Raw genomic sequence first — 19,484 nt, forward strand, 5'->3', positions numbered from 1 at the left:
GTGGGATTTGAACCCACGTCTTCTTTTGAAGACCACTCATATTTTTCATGTCAAAATGAAACAAATGTCTTTTCCACCACTAATATTTAACCCTGATATCGTAACCAAGAAACCAGCCCCAGTAATATTTAACCCTAAATTTTGATATCGTAACCAAGAAACCAGTAAGAAGTTCATCGTAACCAAGACACCAGTAAGAAGTTCCAAGAAGTTGGAATAAGAATCGTTTAGTCTCTAGGAGAGAAATTTTAGAATTCTCATATCATATGCATTTTAGATTAGTTTATAGATCTTTTAACGTAGATTTGGTCTAAGCCAAAGTTAGGCCAACACTTGGTAGTAAAACCTTGTTGGATGCACCAACCAACGAAAATAGTATTCTTTGATTATAAATTCATAATCATTTACTAAAATGATGAAATATATATAATGATTTGGTGAGCCTAGGGTAGGAATAAACCAAAGAAGAAGAAAAAAATGATTAGGGCTGGAAAATGTGTCGCTACTCCTCTGATTTTGACATGACTGACAGACGACTAGGCCTAGGTTGAAACGCTGATCGCGGCCGCAGCTGATGCGAAGAAGGCCTAATCAAAGCCGATAAAGCTCTGTTCACGAGATCAGCACCTTCCACGCCTCCGATTCTAACAATCGAATTCGTCATTGCCGATCTACGAAAATCCAACGATCCGTTCGGGAACTCGCTGCGATTCACAGCATTAACAGAGTGCCTCGACTTCTTCTTGTGGAGCGAACACCTGAAACAGCCTGGATGAGTAGACGGAGAACACATGCACCATTTCCTCTTATTCGACGACACCGCATTCGCATTCGCATTTCTGTCGCGATTCTTCTCAACCGAAATCGATCGATCAATCTGATATTTTCCGCAGATTCCGACGAATTTGATCTCTGCCGAGGAGGGAGATGAAATTTGTGGAGAGTTAGAGCCGATGAAGGAAGCCATATGGTGTTGCAGGCAGTGGAGTGAGAGAGATAGAGAGAGGTTTTGGAGAAGAGGGAAAGCGTTAGAGGCTAAGGGTTTGGTAAAACGATTAAAATTATTTATCTGTTCAATATATATATATATATATTTCAAAATATTCGATTTCTCCTAGATATACGGGAGCAGTTACAAATTTTGAAAATAAATAAAATCTATCCTAATATATTTTTCATTATTTTTAGATATTATTTTAAGAAGTTGATGAAAATTGGTATAAAAGTATATCAATGGTTGTTTTTAGTCGGTACAAATAAGAGTTATCAACCTAGATAGATACAATAAGTCGACTATCGAAAAATTCATGAAGATGAACGATGTCACAAGGATAAGAATGAAATTGACCTAGTTCATTGGACATGTGAAAGATTCAAACATCAGGGATTTATGAGCTACCCTTGAGCCCTGTAATTAATTATTTAATTTTTAATGGTAATTTTTTTATTATTTTATTTACAATTTAATATTATTCATGGCAGGAAAATTCAAAGTTTTAATGTAATCTTAAACAATATGTAGTTGGCATTAAAAGAGGATCGTGTTCAAATAATAACTTAGAAGGTCTATATTATATAGATAAGGTTGAGTGTTTGGTAACCAGTATTGATACAAACTCAATTTGTAATTATATGTAAGTGAGAGTATCCTATACAATGAGTTTGTGAAGACTGACCCTATCCATGTTATAAGATTGGACATGTGAGTAGGGGCGTTCTAAACCATTCATAGGAAATACATAACGGTCTAGCCTAAGTCTTCGTCGGCTTAGCCCAAACTGCAATGGCCCACACCCGAGGCCCAAACCAACCCTCGGTCTAGCTCGTTCTGCAACCTGATTTGCGACCCGCGTCACCTACAACCCGAGAGCCCACGAACCGAGAATCAGAGGCCCGAGTTATTTCAACCCAAAACTCAATCCAGCCCAGTAGCCTGAGGCCCAAACTTGCCTACGGCTCAGCCCGTGAATCAAAGCCCAGCAGCCCACCTGCAGCCGATGACCTTCAACCTACGCCTCGACTTGACGCCACCTGCACGACAAGGCGTGCTCTGATATTGCCACGTGGCACTCTATGGCGCGCTCTGCTTCTGCCACGTGGCACTGTGGCGCAAGCAATCCCTCGGCTCAACTCAGCTTAGATGGCTCACGGCCTCCCTCCTATGATGCTCCGACGACTCTTCAGTGGCTTCCCGGTAGCTCCTACCGGCTGTTCAGCTCGACTTCTCACTTTTTACCCAATTTTCATCGTTTTGACCCTCTTTGACCTATTTTCGACCTCAATTAAGGTAATTGAGGCCGTTTCAGAGCCGTATTATATGTTTATTAATTAATTATTAATTTAATTGTGAAATACTAATGAAGGGTGACGAACAGTGTGATAGGAAACAAACCCCGATGATCTTTGGAGTAGCTCTTGAGGAATGAGAGCTTACGTTTAGCTAATTAGGGAGTAATTCGGCCAAGGCCAACCAAGTATGTGGCCTTACAGTTATTATTTACGAGCATGATGATGTATGAGCTATGATGATTTATGAGTATGATGTTTGAGATGTGATTCATGATAATGTATGTAATTTATGTTTCGATGCATGACATACATGATATGTTTGATGCACTTGATGGCTTTATGATGAGTATGATGTTTGTATGACGTTTTACTTAATATAATGATATTTTCCATATTGAGCATGATATATGATATGAATGTCATATTGCATCATGTAGTTAGATCGACCTAGGACACAACCCTAAGAGCATGAAAATGATATTAATATAAGTATCCACGAGCATGTGTTACTTATTGTAACAAAGATATGAGGTTTGAGGGTTGTGTTAGAAGAGACATTATGATGGGATTTAGAGAGACCTCATGCATGTTGTATTTCATAAGCATAGGGCTACTTCCCTAAAGATGATGAGTGCTGACGCACATAGTATGTTGATAAAGGTGTTCATGAGACGCATGACACTAAGGGTTCCGCTGACCTCCGGGCGTCGCTACAGATTAGTGACCAGAAAGGGTCCAGGGGTGTACGACCTACCTGGGGATTCACACTCGCATGTGTGAGTTGTGTGTAAGGAAGTATTACACATAGTTCGAGACTGGAGGCACCCCTAGATGAGTTAGAGATAAGTCCCTAGAACATGATTGCATGTGATTGTATTAGCATGACCCCTATAGTGGGGTCACATACTGAGTGTTCTTGGAAATACTCAGGTTGTGTGTCATATCATTTTTTAGGTAAAGGCAAAGTTGCCCATATATGATTGGCGGCGACATTGTAATCAGAGACTGTGGTGCATGCATAGGGTAGTTGCATATTTGAATTTCTAGGCTTAGATTAGAATAGGACGTTTGCATTTCATTATTTAACTTATTTCAATTTAATGGTTTTTATTTTAAATTTTAAATTCCAGCGTTATGTTTTGAAACACGTAAGACCGATAATGTTTTCTAGCACTTTGAAGTGTTCTGAATGTTTTAAAATTTTACGTTATTTATGATGAGCATTTAAGAGATGAGCATGAGACGTTAGTAGCGACTCTGAGTATGTAGAAATTTAGGGTCGTTACATGTGAGTAGGGTATTCCTATACAATGAGTTTGTATAAGACTCGACCAAGAAATATCTAATCCCTCTTTATAAATTTGTTAATTGTGAAGATTAATATTTCACATGACGATCATATTCGACTCGATCTTAATCCCGAGTGAGTTATAAACTCATGTTTGATAGGACTTGTCCTTTAATTTTGGGTGAGAATGACTCTTGTATCCATTTTAAGAACTTACCAAATAAGGGTTTGAAACATAGTATCATAAACTCACTCCTCTCTCTATAAGAAAAGTAGATAAGTTGTTCTCTCAAATACTGATCTTGAGACTTGAACAATGGGTCTCACCCTCTCATTGGCCCGAAAGGGTCTTAGTGATACGATCATAAACGGTCTTTTAACCCAGCTGTAATTCTGAATAACTTAGGTTAAAATGATTGTATCAATGAACCTAACTTAACTTGTTCGACATAATTCCATAACCAATTATCTATTCTTACTTTATTTTTTTAAAAAAAAACTATTAATCTCTACATATTTTCTATAATAGATAAAATGATAACAAAAATCTAAATAATTGTAACAAGGTAAAATCTTCCACTTTCTTTTTCGATTCTATTTATTTCTGCAAGTATAACTACATCTCTCCTCGAGAACTGGTGTGTTCGGGATCACCATTCACAAACCTTTCCAAAACTAAAATTTTATTTATAAATATTGTAGTCTTACACACCATGGATCATTTGAGATAGGTTTCGAACTTGTTTGGTTAACAAATGACCAAGATATGTTGAGTCAAAATAGGTTGTTCGATATTGACTTACCCAAAAAGTCAACTCCAAGTTGCTCTCGATTTGGGTAATTGAGAGTTTATCTCCTCTCGACTTCTTCAACAACCTTGTTCCTTGATTTAACCTAAAGTTAATGGTATAAGACCCATATCGAACTTGACCCATATCAACTTTTTTGGTTCTTGGGTTCTAGCTACTTCTAGCCTTTGGTTTCTTCACCAAAGTTGCTCCTCTCCGTGCCATGAAACTTTACAAATAAGCTTTAAGGAATGAGATTCACGGTGGAGGAGAAATTTCTCAATTTTCGAAAACTCAAATCGAAACTTACCTAAAGAAATTGAGAGCCCCTTTACTATTTTTCTTCGAGCTATTTATGAAAAACTTCCTATTTGTGTCCGGTAAACTTTTGAGACCGATAAACATGCTAATTCTTCCTCAATAAAAAAATGCCCTTACTAAATGGATCGAATTTACCACCTTTAGGTCATTTTTACAATTTACCACTTTTTAGGATTATCTTTGTAAATTTAATTTATTACGAGATACCTTTTGCAAATTGAATTTCATGTTTAAATTCCCAATTAACTCTTTTAGGGTTATTTTTCCACAAATTCCTTTTTTGGGTTATTTTTCTAATTTACTAATATTAAATATTTAATTTCAATTTTTATCAGTCATAATAATCATATTAATTTTCTCAATTAACGAATTATAAAAACAAATAAAATAATTCATAGGTCAGTATTATACAAATTTATTGTATAAAATATCCCTACTCACATATCTATACATTAACGATTTGAATCAAATTATTTGTAACAATTATAAAGTGGATGGTATCAACAGTGTATAAAATCCGTTCAAAATTACACTCAATACATATATATTTTTAAAATCAAATAATAATATTCATAGTCTCATTCATTTTCAGTAAGGAGAGAGAAATGGAGATGGAATTGAGAGCAATGGAAGACATAGAAATGGCGGAAGACATTACTCCGCCGTTGCCTCCTCTCACCGCCGCTCTCCACGATTCCTTCCTCCTCACTCACTGCTCCTCCTGTTTCTCCCCTCTTCCAAATTCCCCAATTTCCCACTCTAATCTCCTCCGCTACTGCTCCCCTATATGCTCCTATTCCGATTCCCTCACCGCCGCCGTCTTCTCCACCGATCATTTTCTCTTCTCCGACACCTCCGACCTCCGCGCCTCCCTCCGCCTCCTCCACCTCCTCCTCTCCGATACCTCCGCTTGGCGCTCTACTCCTCCCGAGCGTATCTTTGGCCTTCTCACCAATCGGGAGAAATTGATGCTTGCTGATGACGATTCCGAGGTTTTCGCCAAGATTCGGAAAGGTGCCGACGCCATTGCCACCTCCAGACGGACGAACTCCGCCGATATTCGCTATGACAACGCCTTGGAAGAGGCCATCATGTGCCTCGTATTGACCAACGCCGTCGAGGTTCAGGATTCGGTTGGCCAAACCATTGGGATTGCTGTGTACCATCCAACCTTCTGCTGGATCAATCACAGTTGTTCTCCCAATGCTTGTTACAGATTTGAAACTCCGTCGGATTCCATCAAGACGAGGCTACGGATTTCCCCCTTCTGTACTGACATTGGGACTGGTGAAGGAAGTTGCAGTCAAGTAATTGTTTCAACTACGAATAATTTTCATTTTCTTTATGGGCGTTTCTCTCCCTTTCTCGTGAAATTAGTGAGAGCTTTTGCATGATTGTTTATGGCAGATGAGTACTGTTCGTAGAAACTTTTCGCATTTCATTACAAAAGGTGTGTTTCTTCACGTTTGCAATCACTTAAGTGCTGTTGTTGTTGTCCCTGTTTGTATATATTCATGTGAATTTTGATGAAGATTTTCAGGGTTATGGTCCAAGAGTCATGGTTAGAAGTATAAAGAGTATAAGGAAAGGCGAAGCAGTCACGATTGCATACTGTGACTTGTTGCAACCTAAGGTATTGCAGTTATATCTTATTTTTGTTATCTTCCCTTCATAATATTTCAGTGGAAATTTCTGAACTAAGTTCCACATAAGCATGCCAAATTTCATTATGAGCTTGGTATATATTTCAACTCAAAGATTTGTAGAGTAAATGAATGTGATTATGGTGGAATATTGTAACGCCCCAAATCCACCGCTAGCAGATATTGTCCTCTTTAGGCTTTCCCTTTCGGGCTTCCCCCTCAAGGCTTTAAAATGCGTCTGCTAGGGGAAGGTTTCCACACCCTTATAAATGGTGGTTTGTTCTCCTCCCCAACCAATATGGGACATCACAAATATCGCTGTTAATTTCATCTTCTTGTGGATTAGATTTGTGAGAAATTTGTTGATTTTATCTCAGGCAATGAGGCAGTCAGAGTTGCGATCAAGATATAAATTTGTCTGTAGTTGCCAGCGATGTAGTGCCAAGCCCCCAACTTATGTGGACCATGCTTTGCAAGTAAGAAAAACTATTAAAAGAATATTAGAACTTGTTTTGTTTTTGAAATTTGGCTATGAATTCAAAATTTTCCTTAATAAAGATGAAAACCAATGTAAAGAAAATGTGAGGAATCAATCACATATTTCAAAAACCAAAGCCAAATGCTAAAAAACTATGTAGTTATCCTTAGCGATTAGGAGGAGTTTGGTATCACTTTCAAGATGTTTATGTAAGGTATCTCCTTGTAGTGATATGCGAAGGAAGAAAAGCCGCAAGGCAATATAAAATAATCCCTACCTATTTGACAGGGTTGGTAACAACTCCTTCCCCAGCTTCTTCGCTAAGAAATACAATACGAAAAGCATATAAAGAAAGCTATCGTCCTTCCCAAACAAGTATACTACTCAACATTCCCCCAATGGTCCCCTTTCCTCGTGTAACAAACTCGTAAACTGCCCTCATGTGACTAACTTGCAGGCTCCATGTCTTTCTTGCCCCTCCTAGTGTACTAATTAGTAATTGGTGGCCTAACATCACCCGCGGGGTCGGAGACATTGTTGAGTTGCTCCCATGTTGCTCCCAAGTTGCTTCATGAGCTAGCAAGTTCTTCCAATTGACTAATAACTTAGTCATGCCCATGGTGCTATTCTTTTGATAACGGAAAATTTCCTCACGTTCAACTTTCTATTCAAAATCACTGGTCTACACAGTCAGCTTGGGCTGTACTTGATGGTTTTGTTCCCAGAGCCTTCTCATCTGAGAATCATGGAATACTTGGTGTATTGTTGCCTCACGTGGAAATTGGAGTTCATAAGCCACTTGCCCAATCTTGTATTCGATGAAATAAGGTTGAAAGAACTTCAGGTTAACTTCTCACTAAATTTCTTTGCTAGTGATGCCTGTCTATAAGGACGAAGTTTGAAGAAAACCCAATCACCTACTGCAAATTCCACTTCCCTTTGTTTCATCCGAGTTGGAGTTGGGTGTTTTTTTGGATTCCATACAATAGCTAAGGAGGAGGTGCCCTGCCATTCACCACTTTGAATATATGGAACGTGGTGTTTTGCCTGCCCAACACAACTATTGTATAACGTTCACCACAAAAACACCTTAGGTAATTTTCTGCATATTTATTTTCCTTTGTTCATTTGCCCGAGGGTGGTATGGAGTGCTTTGCCAGAGTCGAGTCCCCTGTATCTGAAAAAGTTCAGTCCAGAAATGACTGATAAAGATCTTATCATAGTCTGAAATGATTTGAGTTTGGAAGCCTATGTAACTTCACTACCTTTCTAATAAATAGGGATGCTTATGTCTTAGCTGTAAATCGATGTTTGATGGCAAAAAAGTGAGCATATTTACCCAAATGGTCCACGACTACCAAGATGGTATCATGTCCTTCTGGTCGTAGTAATCCTTCAATAAACCCCATAGCTGATTTGTTTCGTTGACATACTACACTATCCTTCAATAAACCCCATGCCTTAACAATACAACTCACTAGTCAAATGTTTGTAGGACTGTAGGAAACCAGAGTGCCTCCAATTACAGAGTCATGGTACATGTGTAGAGTAGATGTGATCAAAGTGGAAGTGGTTGATAATGGTAACCTCCCCTTGTATTTTAATTTTCCTTGATGAAAGGAGAATTTGGATAGCTTTTCCCTTTCGTCTTGCAACTGTTTGATGATCTTGCCGAGCTCGGGGTCATCTTCAACCTCTTCTTTAATGGTATCTACATCCAATATAATAATGTTTCCAAATCGGCCTTGAGCGTAATCGAGATAACACTAACTTTATTCTCCCTTCTCGGTTTATATTGAATCTTGAAAACACACCCAAGTAACTTTGAGACGCATCATTGATACTTCGATGGGATAACCCTTCATTCTAGCTGATGTCTTAAAGCTGTCTGATCTGTCCAGACAATAAATTTACTTTCGCACCATTGTTGCACGACAAGAACTACAACCATAAATTCCCTTTCATAAATGGATTTAGCTCGAGCTGTGGTGGAGAAAGTGAGACTAAACAAGGCAATGGGACACTTTTGATGTAGTACAACCTTTAAGCCAATTCGTGATGGGTCAGTTTCAATCACAAATGGCTAATTGAAGTCTAGTAGTGCCAGCACCAAGAGGGTTGCCATCACATTGTTTATTTGCTCGAAAGCTTGTGTGGCCTGCTCTGTTCAAATGAATCCCTTGCTTCGAAAATCCGATAGAACAGAGCTGCAATGCTACCCTACCACAGTTTGCAATAAAACACCTGTAGTACTAGGTAAGGGCCCCCTATAAAGCCTCTCAACTCAGATTTTTTGAGGCATTGGGCACTCAAGCATTGCCCTAACCTTTTTCTGATCAGCTTTAACCCCTTTGGCTGAAACCAGATGGCCCAGATATTCAATCTCTTCTTTGGCCAACTGATATTTTCCCTCATAGGCATACGAGTGATTTTCCTAAAGAACATTGAACACCACAATCAAGTGCAAGATATGCTCATCGTGGTTAGCATTGTAAACAAGGATATCATTAATAAATTAAAAAAAAAAACCTAAATAAACCTATGTAGGAATGGCTGGAAAATTTGGTTCATTTATGCTTGAAATGTGGAAGGGGGTTCTTGAGTTCAAACATGGTAATTGGATATGAGATTAATCTTTGAATGCACATAATTCAATCTAGCAACTCTTCAATAATTGCAATAGGAAACTTGTTTGGAGTTGTGACATTATTGAGTACTTATGGAATTATGTGTTTCCCTGCAATCAATTAGAACAACTTCTTGTTGTTGCTCTATCGTCCATTTCATTTTAATTGTTCCGAGTGTTGAAAATCCCACCACTGAGTTGAGGGACAATCTTTAAGTTTGCTAATGCCTCGTCTTCTTCTTTGTCATCGTGTACCAACATGATGTTGAACTCCTTTTGTTTGCATTTGCCCTTTGGTGTATTTTTATTTGCATTGAAAACTAGGCCCTTTTTCTTTTGAGCTAAAAATTTCAATTCCGGTAATCTTTTCATTGGCCATTCTCGACGTATCTATTGCTACACTGCTCTACTCTGTATCGTAATGATACATGTGGGAACAAGTTTGCCACCTAGCTATTATCCTTTGATGAAGATGAGTTCCCCTCAGGATTAACATGGTTGCTTACCAACTTGGGATTGTTCCTGTCCCTCCACCTATTGGGCCTTCTTCATGATCGTATGGAGTTCCCAACATTGAATCTCAGCTCGTATTAGTGAGTCACCCATTTAGAAATGTGTTCTCCAAGATTTCGTTCCATAGGGGAGGAAGGGGCGCCATCCACCTCTTGAATGTCTTTCAATTCTCCTCCATCATTGTCTTTTGTTCTACGACAAAAACTCTTATGTGTTGAATAAACGGTAAATGTTATTTTTTTTTGTGGGTTTTAAATTGAAGTTAGGGGAAAAGTGAAAGGTCAAAAATATTCTTCTTCTCTTGGGAAGAAATAGAGAAAAAGACATAAAACTGATAAGTTATATAGAAAAGTGTAAGTGTTTTTTCAGAAAAAATAGAGTGTTTTGTCCCTCCACACACAAGAAAAAATAGTTGAATTGAGATTTTTTTTGCTTTTTACAATTTGGTATTAGAGCCAATGACGAATGTGACGGGTCAAATGCCGCTACCGCGACTAACAAAAACAAACTACGAGAATTGGAGCATTCAAATGAAAGCTCTTCTCGGTTCTCAAGATGCATGGGAGGTGGTCGAAGAAGGTTTCGAAGAACCAAAAGATACCACAGGTTATATGACGGCACAAAACAAGACGTTGAAAGAGGTGTGATCAAAGGATAAGGCGACACTATACATGTTGTTCCGAGCCATTGACGAGTTGGGCTTTGAGAAGATTGCTAGTGTAACTACTTCAAAAGAAGTGAGATACATTTAAGGAAAAGTGTTCAAAGGAGCCGATTGAATCAAGCAAGTACGTTTCCAAACTCTTTGTGGCGAGTTGGAGAGCATGAAGGTGAAGGAGTCGAAAAATGCATCTGACTACATAATGCGTATATAGTCTGTGGTAAACCAACTAAACCAAAATGGAGAAATGTTAACAAAGATGCGAGTTGTGGAGAAGATTTTAAGATCATTAACCAACAATTTTGAGAACGTTGTATGCACGATAGAAGAGTCAAAGGACTTAGCGACGTTCACGGTCGACGAGCTCACCGGTTCTCTCGAAGCACACGAGCAACGTAGTAAGAAGAAGAAGGAAACACTCGATCAAGCACTTCAAACGAAGGTGTCAATCAAAGATGAAAATGTACTTTATTCTCAAAATTTTCAAGGTAGAGGTCATGGTGGTGAAAGTCGTGGAAATGGTCAAAGTGGTCAAGGCAACAATCATGAAGGATACTATAAGGAGAAGGGACAATCGAGAGAAGCAAATTGGCATGGAAGAGGATACGGTCGAGGAAGAGGCGGCCGATCAAATTATTCCAAAATTGAGTGCTACCAATGTCACAAATTTGGTCACTATGTGAATGATTGTAACTCTAACAAATGTCATTTGGTCACTATGTGAATGATCGTAACTTTAACAAATGTTATAATTGTGGTAAAGTGAGTATTTTGTAAAAGATTGTTTAGCTTATAAAAGGGTGGAAGGAACCACCAACCTAACCTTGGAAGACCTAACAAATGAAGGTCTTCTCTTGATGGCTCAAAATGAAGACAACATCAACAACGACACTCTATTCCAGTCCCAACTTCGATATTAACTTTTGTCAAATTGTTTCGGTCCTATTCGCTTGCTTCATTTACTCGCACATCACGACTCACCATCACCTTCTTGTTTATCGAGTCAAGTAGCTTGTATCCTTTTGTTTTCTCATCATATCCAATAACAATATACCTTTTTCTTTTGTCTTCGAGATTCGTTCTTCGTTGATTCAGTACATGAGCATAAGCCACACTATCGAACACTTTGAGATGAGCAATTGTAGGCTTTTGTTCGCTCCATGCTTCTTGTGGTGTTTGATCATCTAACTTCGCATGTGGACATCGATTTTGCACATAGATGGCACATTGCACAGCTTCTGCCTAAAATTCCTTTGGCATCCTTTTGCTCTTGAGCATATTGATCGAACCATGTCGATAATGATCCGGTTTTTTCTCTCGGCCACACCATTTTGTTGAGGGGTGTACGGTGTGGTTAGAAATCGCCTTATGCCTTGCTCCTCGCAATGCTCCATGAAAGTTGTCGAAGTATACTCGCCACCTCTATCGGATCGTACAGCTTTGATGTGTCTACCAGTTGTCTTCTCCACCATCATTTTGAACTTTTTGAATACCTCAAATGTCTCGGATTTTTCTTTCAGAAAATAAATCCAAGTTTTTTCGTGAGTAATCATCGATCAAGGAAATGAAGTACCTTTTACTGCTAAAAGACTCGGGGGAAATTGGTCCACATATGTCTGTATGAATCAACTCGAGAGGTTGTTTAGCCCAAAATTCAGCCTTCTTTTGAAACGAGGTTCTCGCATGCTTGCTAAGCACGCATTCTTCACAAAATTTTCCTTCGTAGTCCATGTTGGGTAGCTCGTGCACCATATTTTTCGCTAACTCTTTTAGGCCGCCATGATGTAGGTGACCAAAGCGGAGATGCCACAGCAATGCCTTGTCTTCTACGTCGACTCGCAAACATTTTTCTCGTATGCTTCTTAAATTCAGTTTGTACATTCGATTTCTTCCTATCACGACACGAGCAACCAAATGCCCTTTCTTGTCCTTCAAGTGTAGCAGTCCGTCTTTTAAGAATATCAAGTAACCTTTCTCTGTGAGTTGCCCCATACTCAATATGTTGGTCTTAAGGTCTGGTATGTAATAAACATCTTGGATTGACCCTAAGCCATCCTTTTGCAAGTATGAACCGTACCTCGGCCTTTGACCTCCACCTTTGAAGCATCTCCAAATGACACATGACCATCTTCAATCCTTTGCATCTCTTTGAATAGGTACTCGTGACCACACATATGGTTGCTTGCCCTTGAGTCGAGGTACCACAGAGTGTTGTCATTGATGTTGTCTCTATTTTGAGCCATCAAGAGAAGACCTTCATTTGTTACGTCTTTTAAGGTTAGGTTGGTTGTTCCTTCCACCATTTTATCAGCTAAACAATCTTTTACAAAATGCCACTTTACCACAATTATAACATTTGTTAGAGTTACAATTATTCGCATAGTGACCAAATTTGTGACATTGGTAGCACTCAATGTTGGAATAATTTAATCGGCCGCCTCTTCCTCGACCGTGTCCTCTTCCATGCCAATTTGCTTCTCTCGATTGTTCCTTCTCCTTATAGTATCCTTCATGACTGTTGCCTTGACCACTTCGACCATTTCCACGACTTTCACGACCATGATCTCTACCTTGAAAATTTTGAGAATAGAGTACCTTTTCATCTTTGATTGACACCTTCGTTTGAAGTGCTTGATCGAGTGTTTCCTTATTCTTCTTCCTACGTTGATCGTGTGCTTCGATAGAATCGGTGAGCTCGTCGACCGTGAACGTCGCTAGGTTCTTTGACTTTTCTATCGTGCATACAATGTTCTCAAAATTGTTGGTTAATGATCTTAAAATCTTCTCCACAACTTGCATCTTGGTTAACATTTCTCCATTTTGGTTGAGTTGGTTTACCACAGACTATATATACATGATGTAGCCAGATACATTCTTCGACTCCTTCACCTTCATGCTCTTCAACTCTCCACAAAGAGTTTGGAGACGCACTTGCTTGATTCAGTCGGCTCCTTTGAACACTTTTCCTTAAATGTCCCACGCTTCTTTTGAAGTAATTGCACTGGCAATTTTCCCAAAGCCTAACTCGTCAACGGTTCGGAACAATATGTATAGTGTCATCTTATCCTTTGATCGCACTTCTTTCAACGCCTTGATTTGTGCCGTCGTATAACCCGTGGTATCTTTTGGTTCTTCGAAACCTTCTTCAACTACCTCCCATGCATCTTGAGAATCGAGAAGAGCTTTCACTTGAATGCTCAAATTCTCATAGTTTGTCTTCGTTAGTCGAGGTAGAGACATTTGACCTGTCACATTCGTCATTGGCTCTAATACCAAATTGTAAAAAGCAAAAAAAAAAAAATCTCACTCACTATTTTCTATTATGTGAGTGGAGAGACAAAACACTCTATTTTCTGAAAAGACTTTTCTATTACTTTTCTGTTTTATGTCTTTTTCTCTACTTCACCGTGGAAAAAAAAAAAAAAATACTCTTGGCCTTTCACTTTTCCACTGGCTTCTAAATTTAAAACCCACTAAAGAAAATAACATTTAATGTTTTTTCAACACATAAGAGTTTTGTCGTAGAACAAAAGACGACGATGGGGAAGAATCGAAAGACATTCAAGAGGTTGATGACACCCCTTCCTCACCTATTGAACGAAATCTTGGAGAACACATTTCTAAATGGGTGAGACTCACTAATACGAGCTGATATTTAGTGTTGGGAACTTAGTGGGTTGCATACAATCATGAAGAAGGCCCAATTGGTGGAGGGACTTGAACAATCTTAAGCTGATGCAGGCAGGTAAGCAACCACTAAAATGACCTAGTGTGTTAACTCTACGGGGAACTCATCTCCATCAAAGGATAATAGCTAGTTGGCGAACTTTATCCCCACATGTACGATACAGAGTGAAGCAATGCAGCAATAGATACGTCGAGAATGGCCAACGGAAAGATTATCGAAATTGAAATTTTTAGCTCAAAAGAAGAAGGGCTTAGTTTTCAATCGCATTAGTTATACTAGGGTATTGTAAATACTAAGCCTTTGCCATCGCATCAGAGCCAAATTAGTGAGGGAGGAGTCAATCTCTAAGAATCAAGGTTGAACGCAGGAAGAAGATAAAGAGAAATTCAGAGGAATTTGGAGTATGTGATAGCCGAGAGAATAGCCCTTGTGTTCCAGGTGGTAAGACGCGGGAAATGTAGTAAGTCCATTGGCAAACTTGGGTGCTTAATCATACGAAAGATTCCAAAGAAAATTTTATATCAACAAACCTGACATCTTGATTCTTAGAAAATAACAAACGAAGATTAACAACTTGTCGATCACACAATGAAGGCTCACATGTGAATTATTAATCTTTTGTCTTTGTGAATTATTAGTTTGCTTTAGGTCTTTTCTTAATTTAAGACTTTTAGAAAAACAAATCTGAAGTCTATAAAAAACCTTCTTGAATGTATAGAGGCATTTATCGATAGCTCTCTCTAAAATCAATCCGAAACCAAACCAAGAGAAGAGACCTTTCTACTCCATTATCTTTCTTATTTTCGACACTTTAATGAATGAGTTCTTAAATAAGTTTACCAAATCAAATCGTCTCAAATCTTCTAACCAAGCAGAAGGAAGTTCAGATGGGCACAGAGGAGAGGGAAACCTCACCATCTCGAATGCTGTCAATCTAGAATACCAGATTACCAGAATTGAAGAAAAACTTCAAAATTGGACTCTTCCGAAGGTAGATCCTAATACTATTTACCAATTTTCATCCTTCACAAGAGAATGGTTCAATCCCTAATTTGAATTCCTTCCTGGGAATGGTTCAATCCAATTTAGAGAATGTTCTCGTTTATTTCAATTGTTATCTAAATTTTACTTTGTCACTCAAAGATCCGCACATATTATCATCCCTTATGTTGGACCTATAATAAAAAAAACTTGAACATCAAGGCTGAAACCCATTCTTCAGTCGTTATATTAAGAGTTTATTACAAGTTCATGAATACAAATATCTCTCCAAGAGCATTAAGATCCTTGCCAAAAGGATCAAGTATGCTCATAAAAGCAAATATTGGAAAGTTGTGACGGTTCCAAAACCCTCTATTGGGATCAAATAACTAAAAATACTTTGGAAAATAGAAGACGCCCGTTTTTCCCAAAGAAAAGAGTCTCAAAACCCTGTTCAAATCATCGAACATGATAACAGAAGCGTTGAAATAAAGTTCAGCGAAGAACCTTCGTCAAATCCAAAAGTGAAAGAATTCCTGAGTTCGAGATCGAGTACTTCAGGAATTTCAAGCTCAATATATGACCCTTTAAAAGTAAAGGATGTCAACTACGATCAAAGAAGAGCCTCTATCCACTATGAAGATGGCTCGAGATCTCCAACCCATACTGATATGGATACTCAATCTATCTACGAAAGTTGCTAAAAGTCATTAGATTGAACGATTGAACCATTCCCAGTAAGGAATTTGAGAAGTCTTCATGTCTCTTGTCTTGAAATGAGATAAAGCTGGGGATATCTAGTCCAAGTCTGAATAACGATTTTATCGCAACTTGAATAAAACCGACGTGAAGATAATTAAACTCTTCACGGTGTTGGAGTATAAGAGATTTTGAAAAAAGATTTAGAGATTTCCTATTGCAATGAATTCGGATATTTTTCTCGGTGTTGGAGTATTAGAGATTTTGAAAAAAGATTCAGAGATTCCCTATGGCTATGAATTGGGATATTTTTCTCCAAGAATTTGATGCATGATCTTTGAGTGAAGGTTGAAAATTGGTAGATAGTTTTGGAATAGTCCAATTTTGAAGTTTTCTTCAATTCTGGCAATCTGGTATTCTTGATTGACGGTATGGTGAGGTTTCCCTCTCCTTTGTGCCCATCTGAACTTTCTTCTGCTTGCTCTGTGCCATCTGAACTTTCTTCTGCTTGGTTAGAAGATTTAAGACGATTTTATTTGGTAAATTTTTTTAAGAACTTGTTAAGTGTCGAAAATAAGAAAGATAAGTGGAGTAGAAAGATTTCTTCTCTTGATTTTTTATTTTTGATTGATTTTAAAGAGAGCTATCGACTAATACCTCTCTATACATTCAAGAATTATTTTTATAGACTTTAGATTTAAAAATAAAAGAATAAGATTAAATCTAGCATGATAGGACCATGGCAAGATTTGTTTTTCTAAAAGTCTTAAATTAAGAAAAAACCTAAAGCAAACTAATAATTCATCGAGATAAAAGACTAATAATTCACATGTGAGCCTTTATTGTGTGGCCAACAAGTTGTCAATCTTCGTTTGTCATTTTCTTCTTTATTGAAGTGTCCTTAACAAAGATGTCAGGTTGTTGATATAAAATTTTCTTTGAAATCTTTCGTATGATTGAGCACCCAAGCTTGCCAATGACTTACTGCACTTCCCGCATTTTTCCACCTGGAACACCAGGGCTATTCTCTCCGCTATTACATACTCCAAATTCCTCTAAATTTCTCTTATCTTCCTGCGTTCAACCTTGATTCTTAGAGATTGAATACTCCTCTTCCCTCACTAATTTGGCTCTGATACCACGGCGAAGGCTTAGTATTTACCATACCCTAATTCTTAGAGATTGAATACTCCTACTGTGCTTCCTGCGCCTTACAACCTGGAACACAAGCGCTACTCTCTCAGCTATCACATACTCCAAATTCCTCTGAATTTCTCCTATCTTCTTCCAGCGTTCAACCTTGATTTTTAGAGATTGAATACTCCCAAAGCTTGTCATGGAATTGTTCCATTATACTTTGTCATAAGACCGTCTTTGATCCTTCTTAAGAAGTGTTTTGGCAGTCCCTTGACAAAATTTTCCTTCCAGAATTCCAGCAAACTGGCCTGTCCTAATGAGAACTTTGCTAAAGTACATGTCTTTGTACCACCTAAAATCACCTAAGGTTCTATAGCATGCAAGCATAAAGGCGACAACGACTTAAATAGTATATAACTTTTCGGGTAGAGAGAATTCGACAACTGGTCGCATCTCCCTATAGTACATTCTAAGGCATTTCATGTCTACCAGGCATAGCCATGATTTCGCCGAAACGTCGTTGTGCAAGGCAAGAGTTTTAGCGTGTAACGGGAATGCAGTCTTGGGCAACACGCCTGGGACAAACATGACCATGACACTAAACAAATATATGAAAAACGTTAAAAGAGCACTATCGTCCTTCCCTAACACGTATACCGCGCAACATTCCCTCAGCGGTCTCATAATAATTGGTGGGTGGTTAGATTTCTTGTGATTTCTGTTGTTCTTTCGAATAGTGTCGTAGTAAAATGATATGCATTTTAAATTTCTTCAGGAAATCTTTGCTGTCAATGTGGAGGAATTGCTTGATTCAACTTCCATTAGCAACTTTGATTATGACACTGCAATAACAAGAATAGATGATTATGTCAACAATGCCATAGCTGAGTACCTGTCTATTGGTTCCCCTGAATCATGTTGCGAGAAGCTTCAAAACTTGCTTACTTTAGGTTTCTACGACGAGCAAGCGGACGACGGGGATGGAAAACAGCTTCTTAACTTGAGGCTGCATCCCGTGCACTTCCTGTTGCTGAACGTGTACACTGCTCTAGCATCGGCTTACAAAGTTCGTTCATGGAATGACAATGAAAATCAATGCAACACATCTACGATGAGCAAAACAAGTGCAGCATACTCCTTGTTCCTTGCAGGTGCTACTCATCATCTTTTTCTTAATGAACCATCTTTGATTGCTTCTGCTGCAAATTGTTGGGTTGTTGCTGGAGAGTCTTTGCTCAGGCTTGTTAGACACAGCTCATTATGGGGTTCCAACACTTCAAAATCGAGCTCCCCTATGGGCGAAATAACATGTTTAAACTGCTCATGGGTCGATAAGTTCAATACGAGTAGAATCCATGGTCGATCTATAGAAGTGGATTTTCAGGAGTTTTCGATTGGTATTTCTAATTGCATTGCTAATATTTCACACAAATATTGGAGCTTTCTAACTCATGAATGCCCATATTTGAAGGCTTTCACTGACCCCTTTGATTTCAGCTGGCCGAAGACGATCACGACATGTTCGAATTACCGTGATCGTTTGTGTGATTATAGTAAAATTCAAGATGTTTCTGACCAAGACAGGCAATCTATCTTTGAGCTTGGTATCCATTGCTTATTCTATGGAGGTTATTTAGCAAGTATTTGTTATGGTCACCCTTCACATTTGTCATCCCAGATTCAATGTATTTTACAGGACATGAACTGATACAGTTATTCAGTAGAAATGTAAGTTATTCTGCGATTGAAATCGCGTGCTCTCCCCTCCCCACCCGTTGTACAAAATCGGCCATTTCCGACACATTACCTTTATTTTAATAGCAAACTGGTGATATGAAGATTTTCAGTCTTCTGCTCTGCCAATTGAGCTATATCAGCTATTTTCGACACATTAGACTTATTTTAATATAAGATTTGAATGGGTGACACGAAAATTTTCCGTCCTCTGCTCTACCAATTGAGTTCATTTCTGACACAGACTTGTTTTAATGGTAGATTTGAACCTATATATATATATATATCTATATATATATATTCAAATATTTTCAAAATCCATTTGAATGCTAAAACAAGTAGAATTCATTTTCTTTAATTACTATTTGATTTTTAGTTTTTTATTTTAAAAATTTGTGTTTGTTTTCTAGTAATTTTTTTTTTTTTTAAATCTTTCTTAGGGTTATATTGAATTTTTAGTTAAATTTTAAAATAAATATTAATATTTAAAAACAATTATGAAAACCATTGACTACTTTAGATTAGGAAAGAACCAATTGGGGATGGTGATAAGAAGAGAAGGGAAAAGAAAAGGAAGGAAAGCAAACTAGTTTTTTTTTTTTTAATTTTATTGTCATTTTTTATACAAGAAATACTTT

The 19,484-nt window shown here is 38.1% G+C and overlaps 2 protein-coding genes across 3 annotated transcripts; one reads left to right on the plus strand and one right to left on the minus strand.

Moving 5' to 3' along the window:
- Nucleotides 1-502: 502 nt before the first annotated feature.
- On the minus strand, nucleotides 503-967 carry LOC111472640. Its single transcript, XM_023118251.1, has one exon. It carries the CDS (start codon nucleotides 965-967, stop codon nucleotides 503-505), a length of 465 nt encoding a protein of 154 aa, XP_022974019.1.
- A 4,307-nt stretch (nucleotides 968-5,274) lies between these two features.
- On the plus strand, nucleotides 5,275-18,952 carry LOC111472647 (protein SET DOMAIN GROUP 41). Of its 2 annotated transcripts, XM_023118260.1 has the most exons (6): nucleotides 5,275-5,993; nucleotides 6,094-6,136; nucleotides 6,219-6,319; nucleotides 6,707-6,805; nucleotides 17,888-18,509; nucleotides 18,610-18,952. In XM_023118260.1, the coding sequence occupies exons 1-6, from the start codon at nucleotides 5,292-5,294 to the stop codon at nucleotides 18,747-18,749; spliced, it is 1,707 nt and encodes a 568-aa protein (XP_022974028.1). In that variant the 5' UTR covers nucleotides 5,275-5,291; the 3' UTR covers nucleotides 18,750-18,952. The 2 variants fall into 2 exon arrangements, with proteins under 2 accessions (XP_022974028.1, XP_022974027.1); XM_023118259.1 differs by having other exon boundaries at nucleotides 17,888-18,952.
- The last annotated feature ends 532 nt before the right edge of the window (nucleotides 18,953-19,484 follow it).

The sequence above is a fragment of the Cucurbita maxima genome, unplaced genomic scaffold (genome assembly GCF_002738345.1).
Source record: "Cucurbita maxima cultivar Rimu unplaced genomic scaffold, Cmax_1.0 Cma_Scf00081, whole genome shotgun sequence".
Lineage (NCBI taxonomy): Eukaryota > Viridiplantae > Streptophyta > Magnoliopsida > Cucurbitales > Cucurbitaceae > Cucurbita > Cucurbita maxima.

Coding starts and splice junctions, on each gene's coding strand:
- LOC111472640 (XM_023118251.1), bottom strand. CDS start 967: ATGGCTTCCTTCATCGGCTCTAACTCTCCACAAATTTCATCTCCCTCC.
- LOC111472647 (XM_023118259.1), top strand. CDS start 5,292: ATGGAGATGGAATTGAGAGCAATGGAAGACATAGAAATGGCGGAAGAC. Junction 6,137..6,218: donor TTCGCATTTCATTACAAAAG/GTGTGTTTCTTC, acceptor ATTTTGATGAAG/ATTTTCAGGGTTATGGTCCA. Junction 6,806..17,887: donor ATGTGGACCATGCTTTGCAA/GTAAGAAAAACT, acceptor AAATTTCTTCAG/GAAATCTTTGCTGTCAATGT.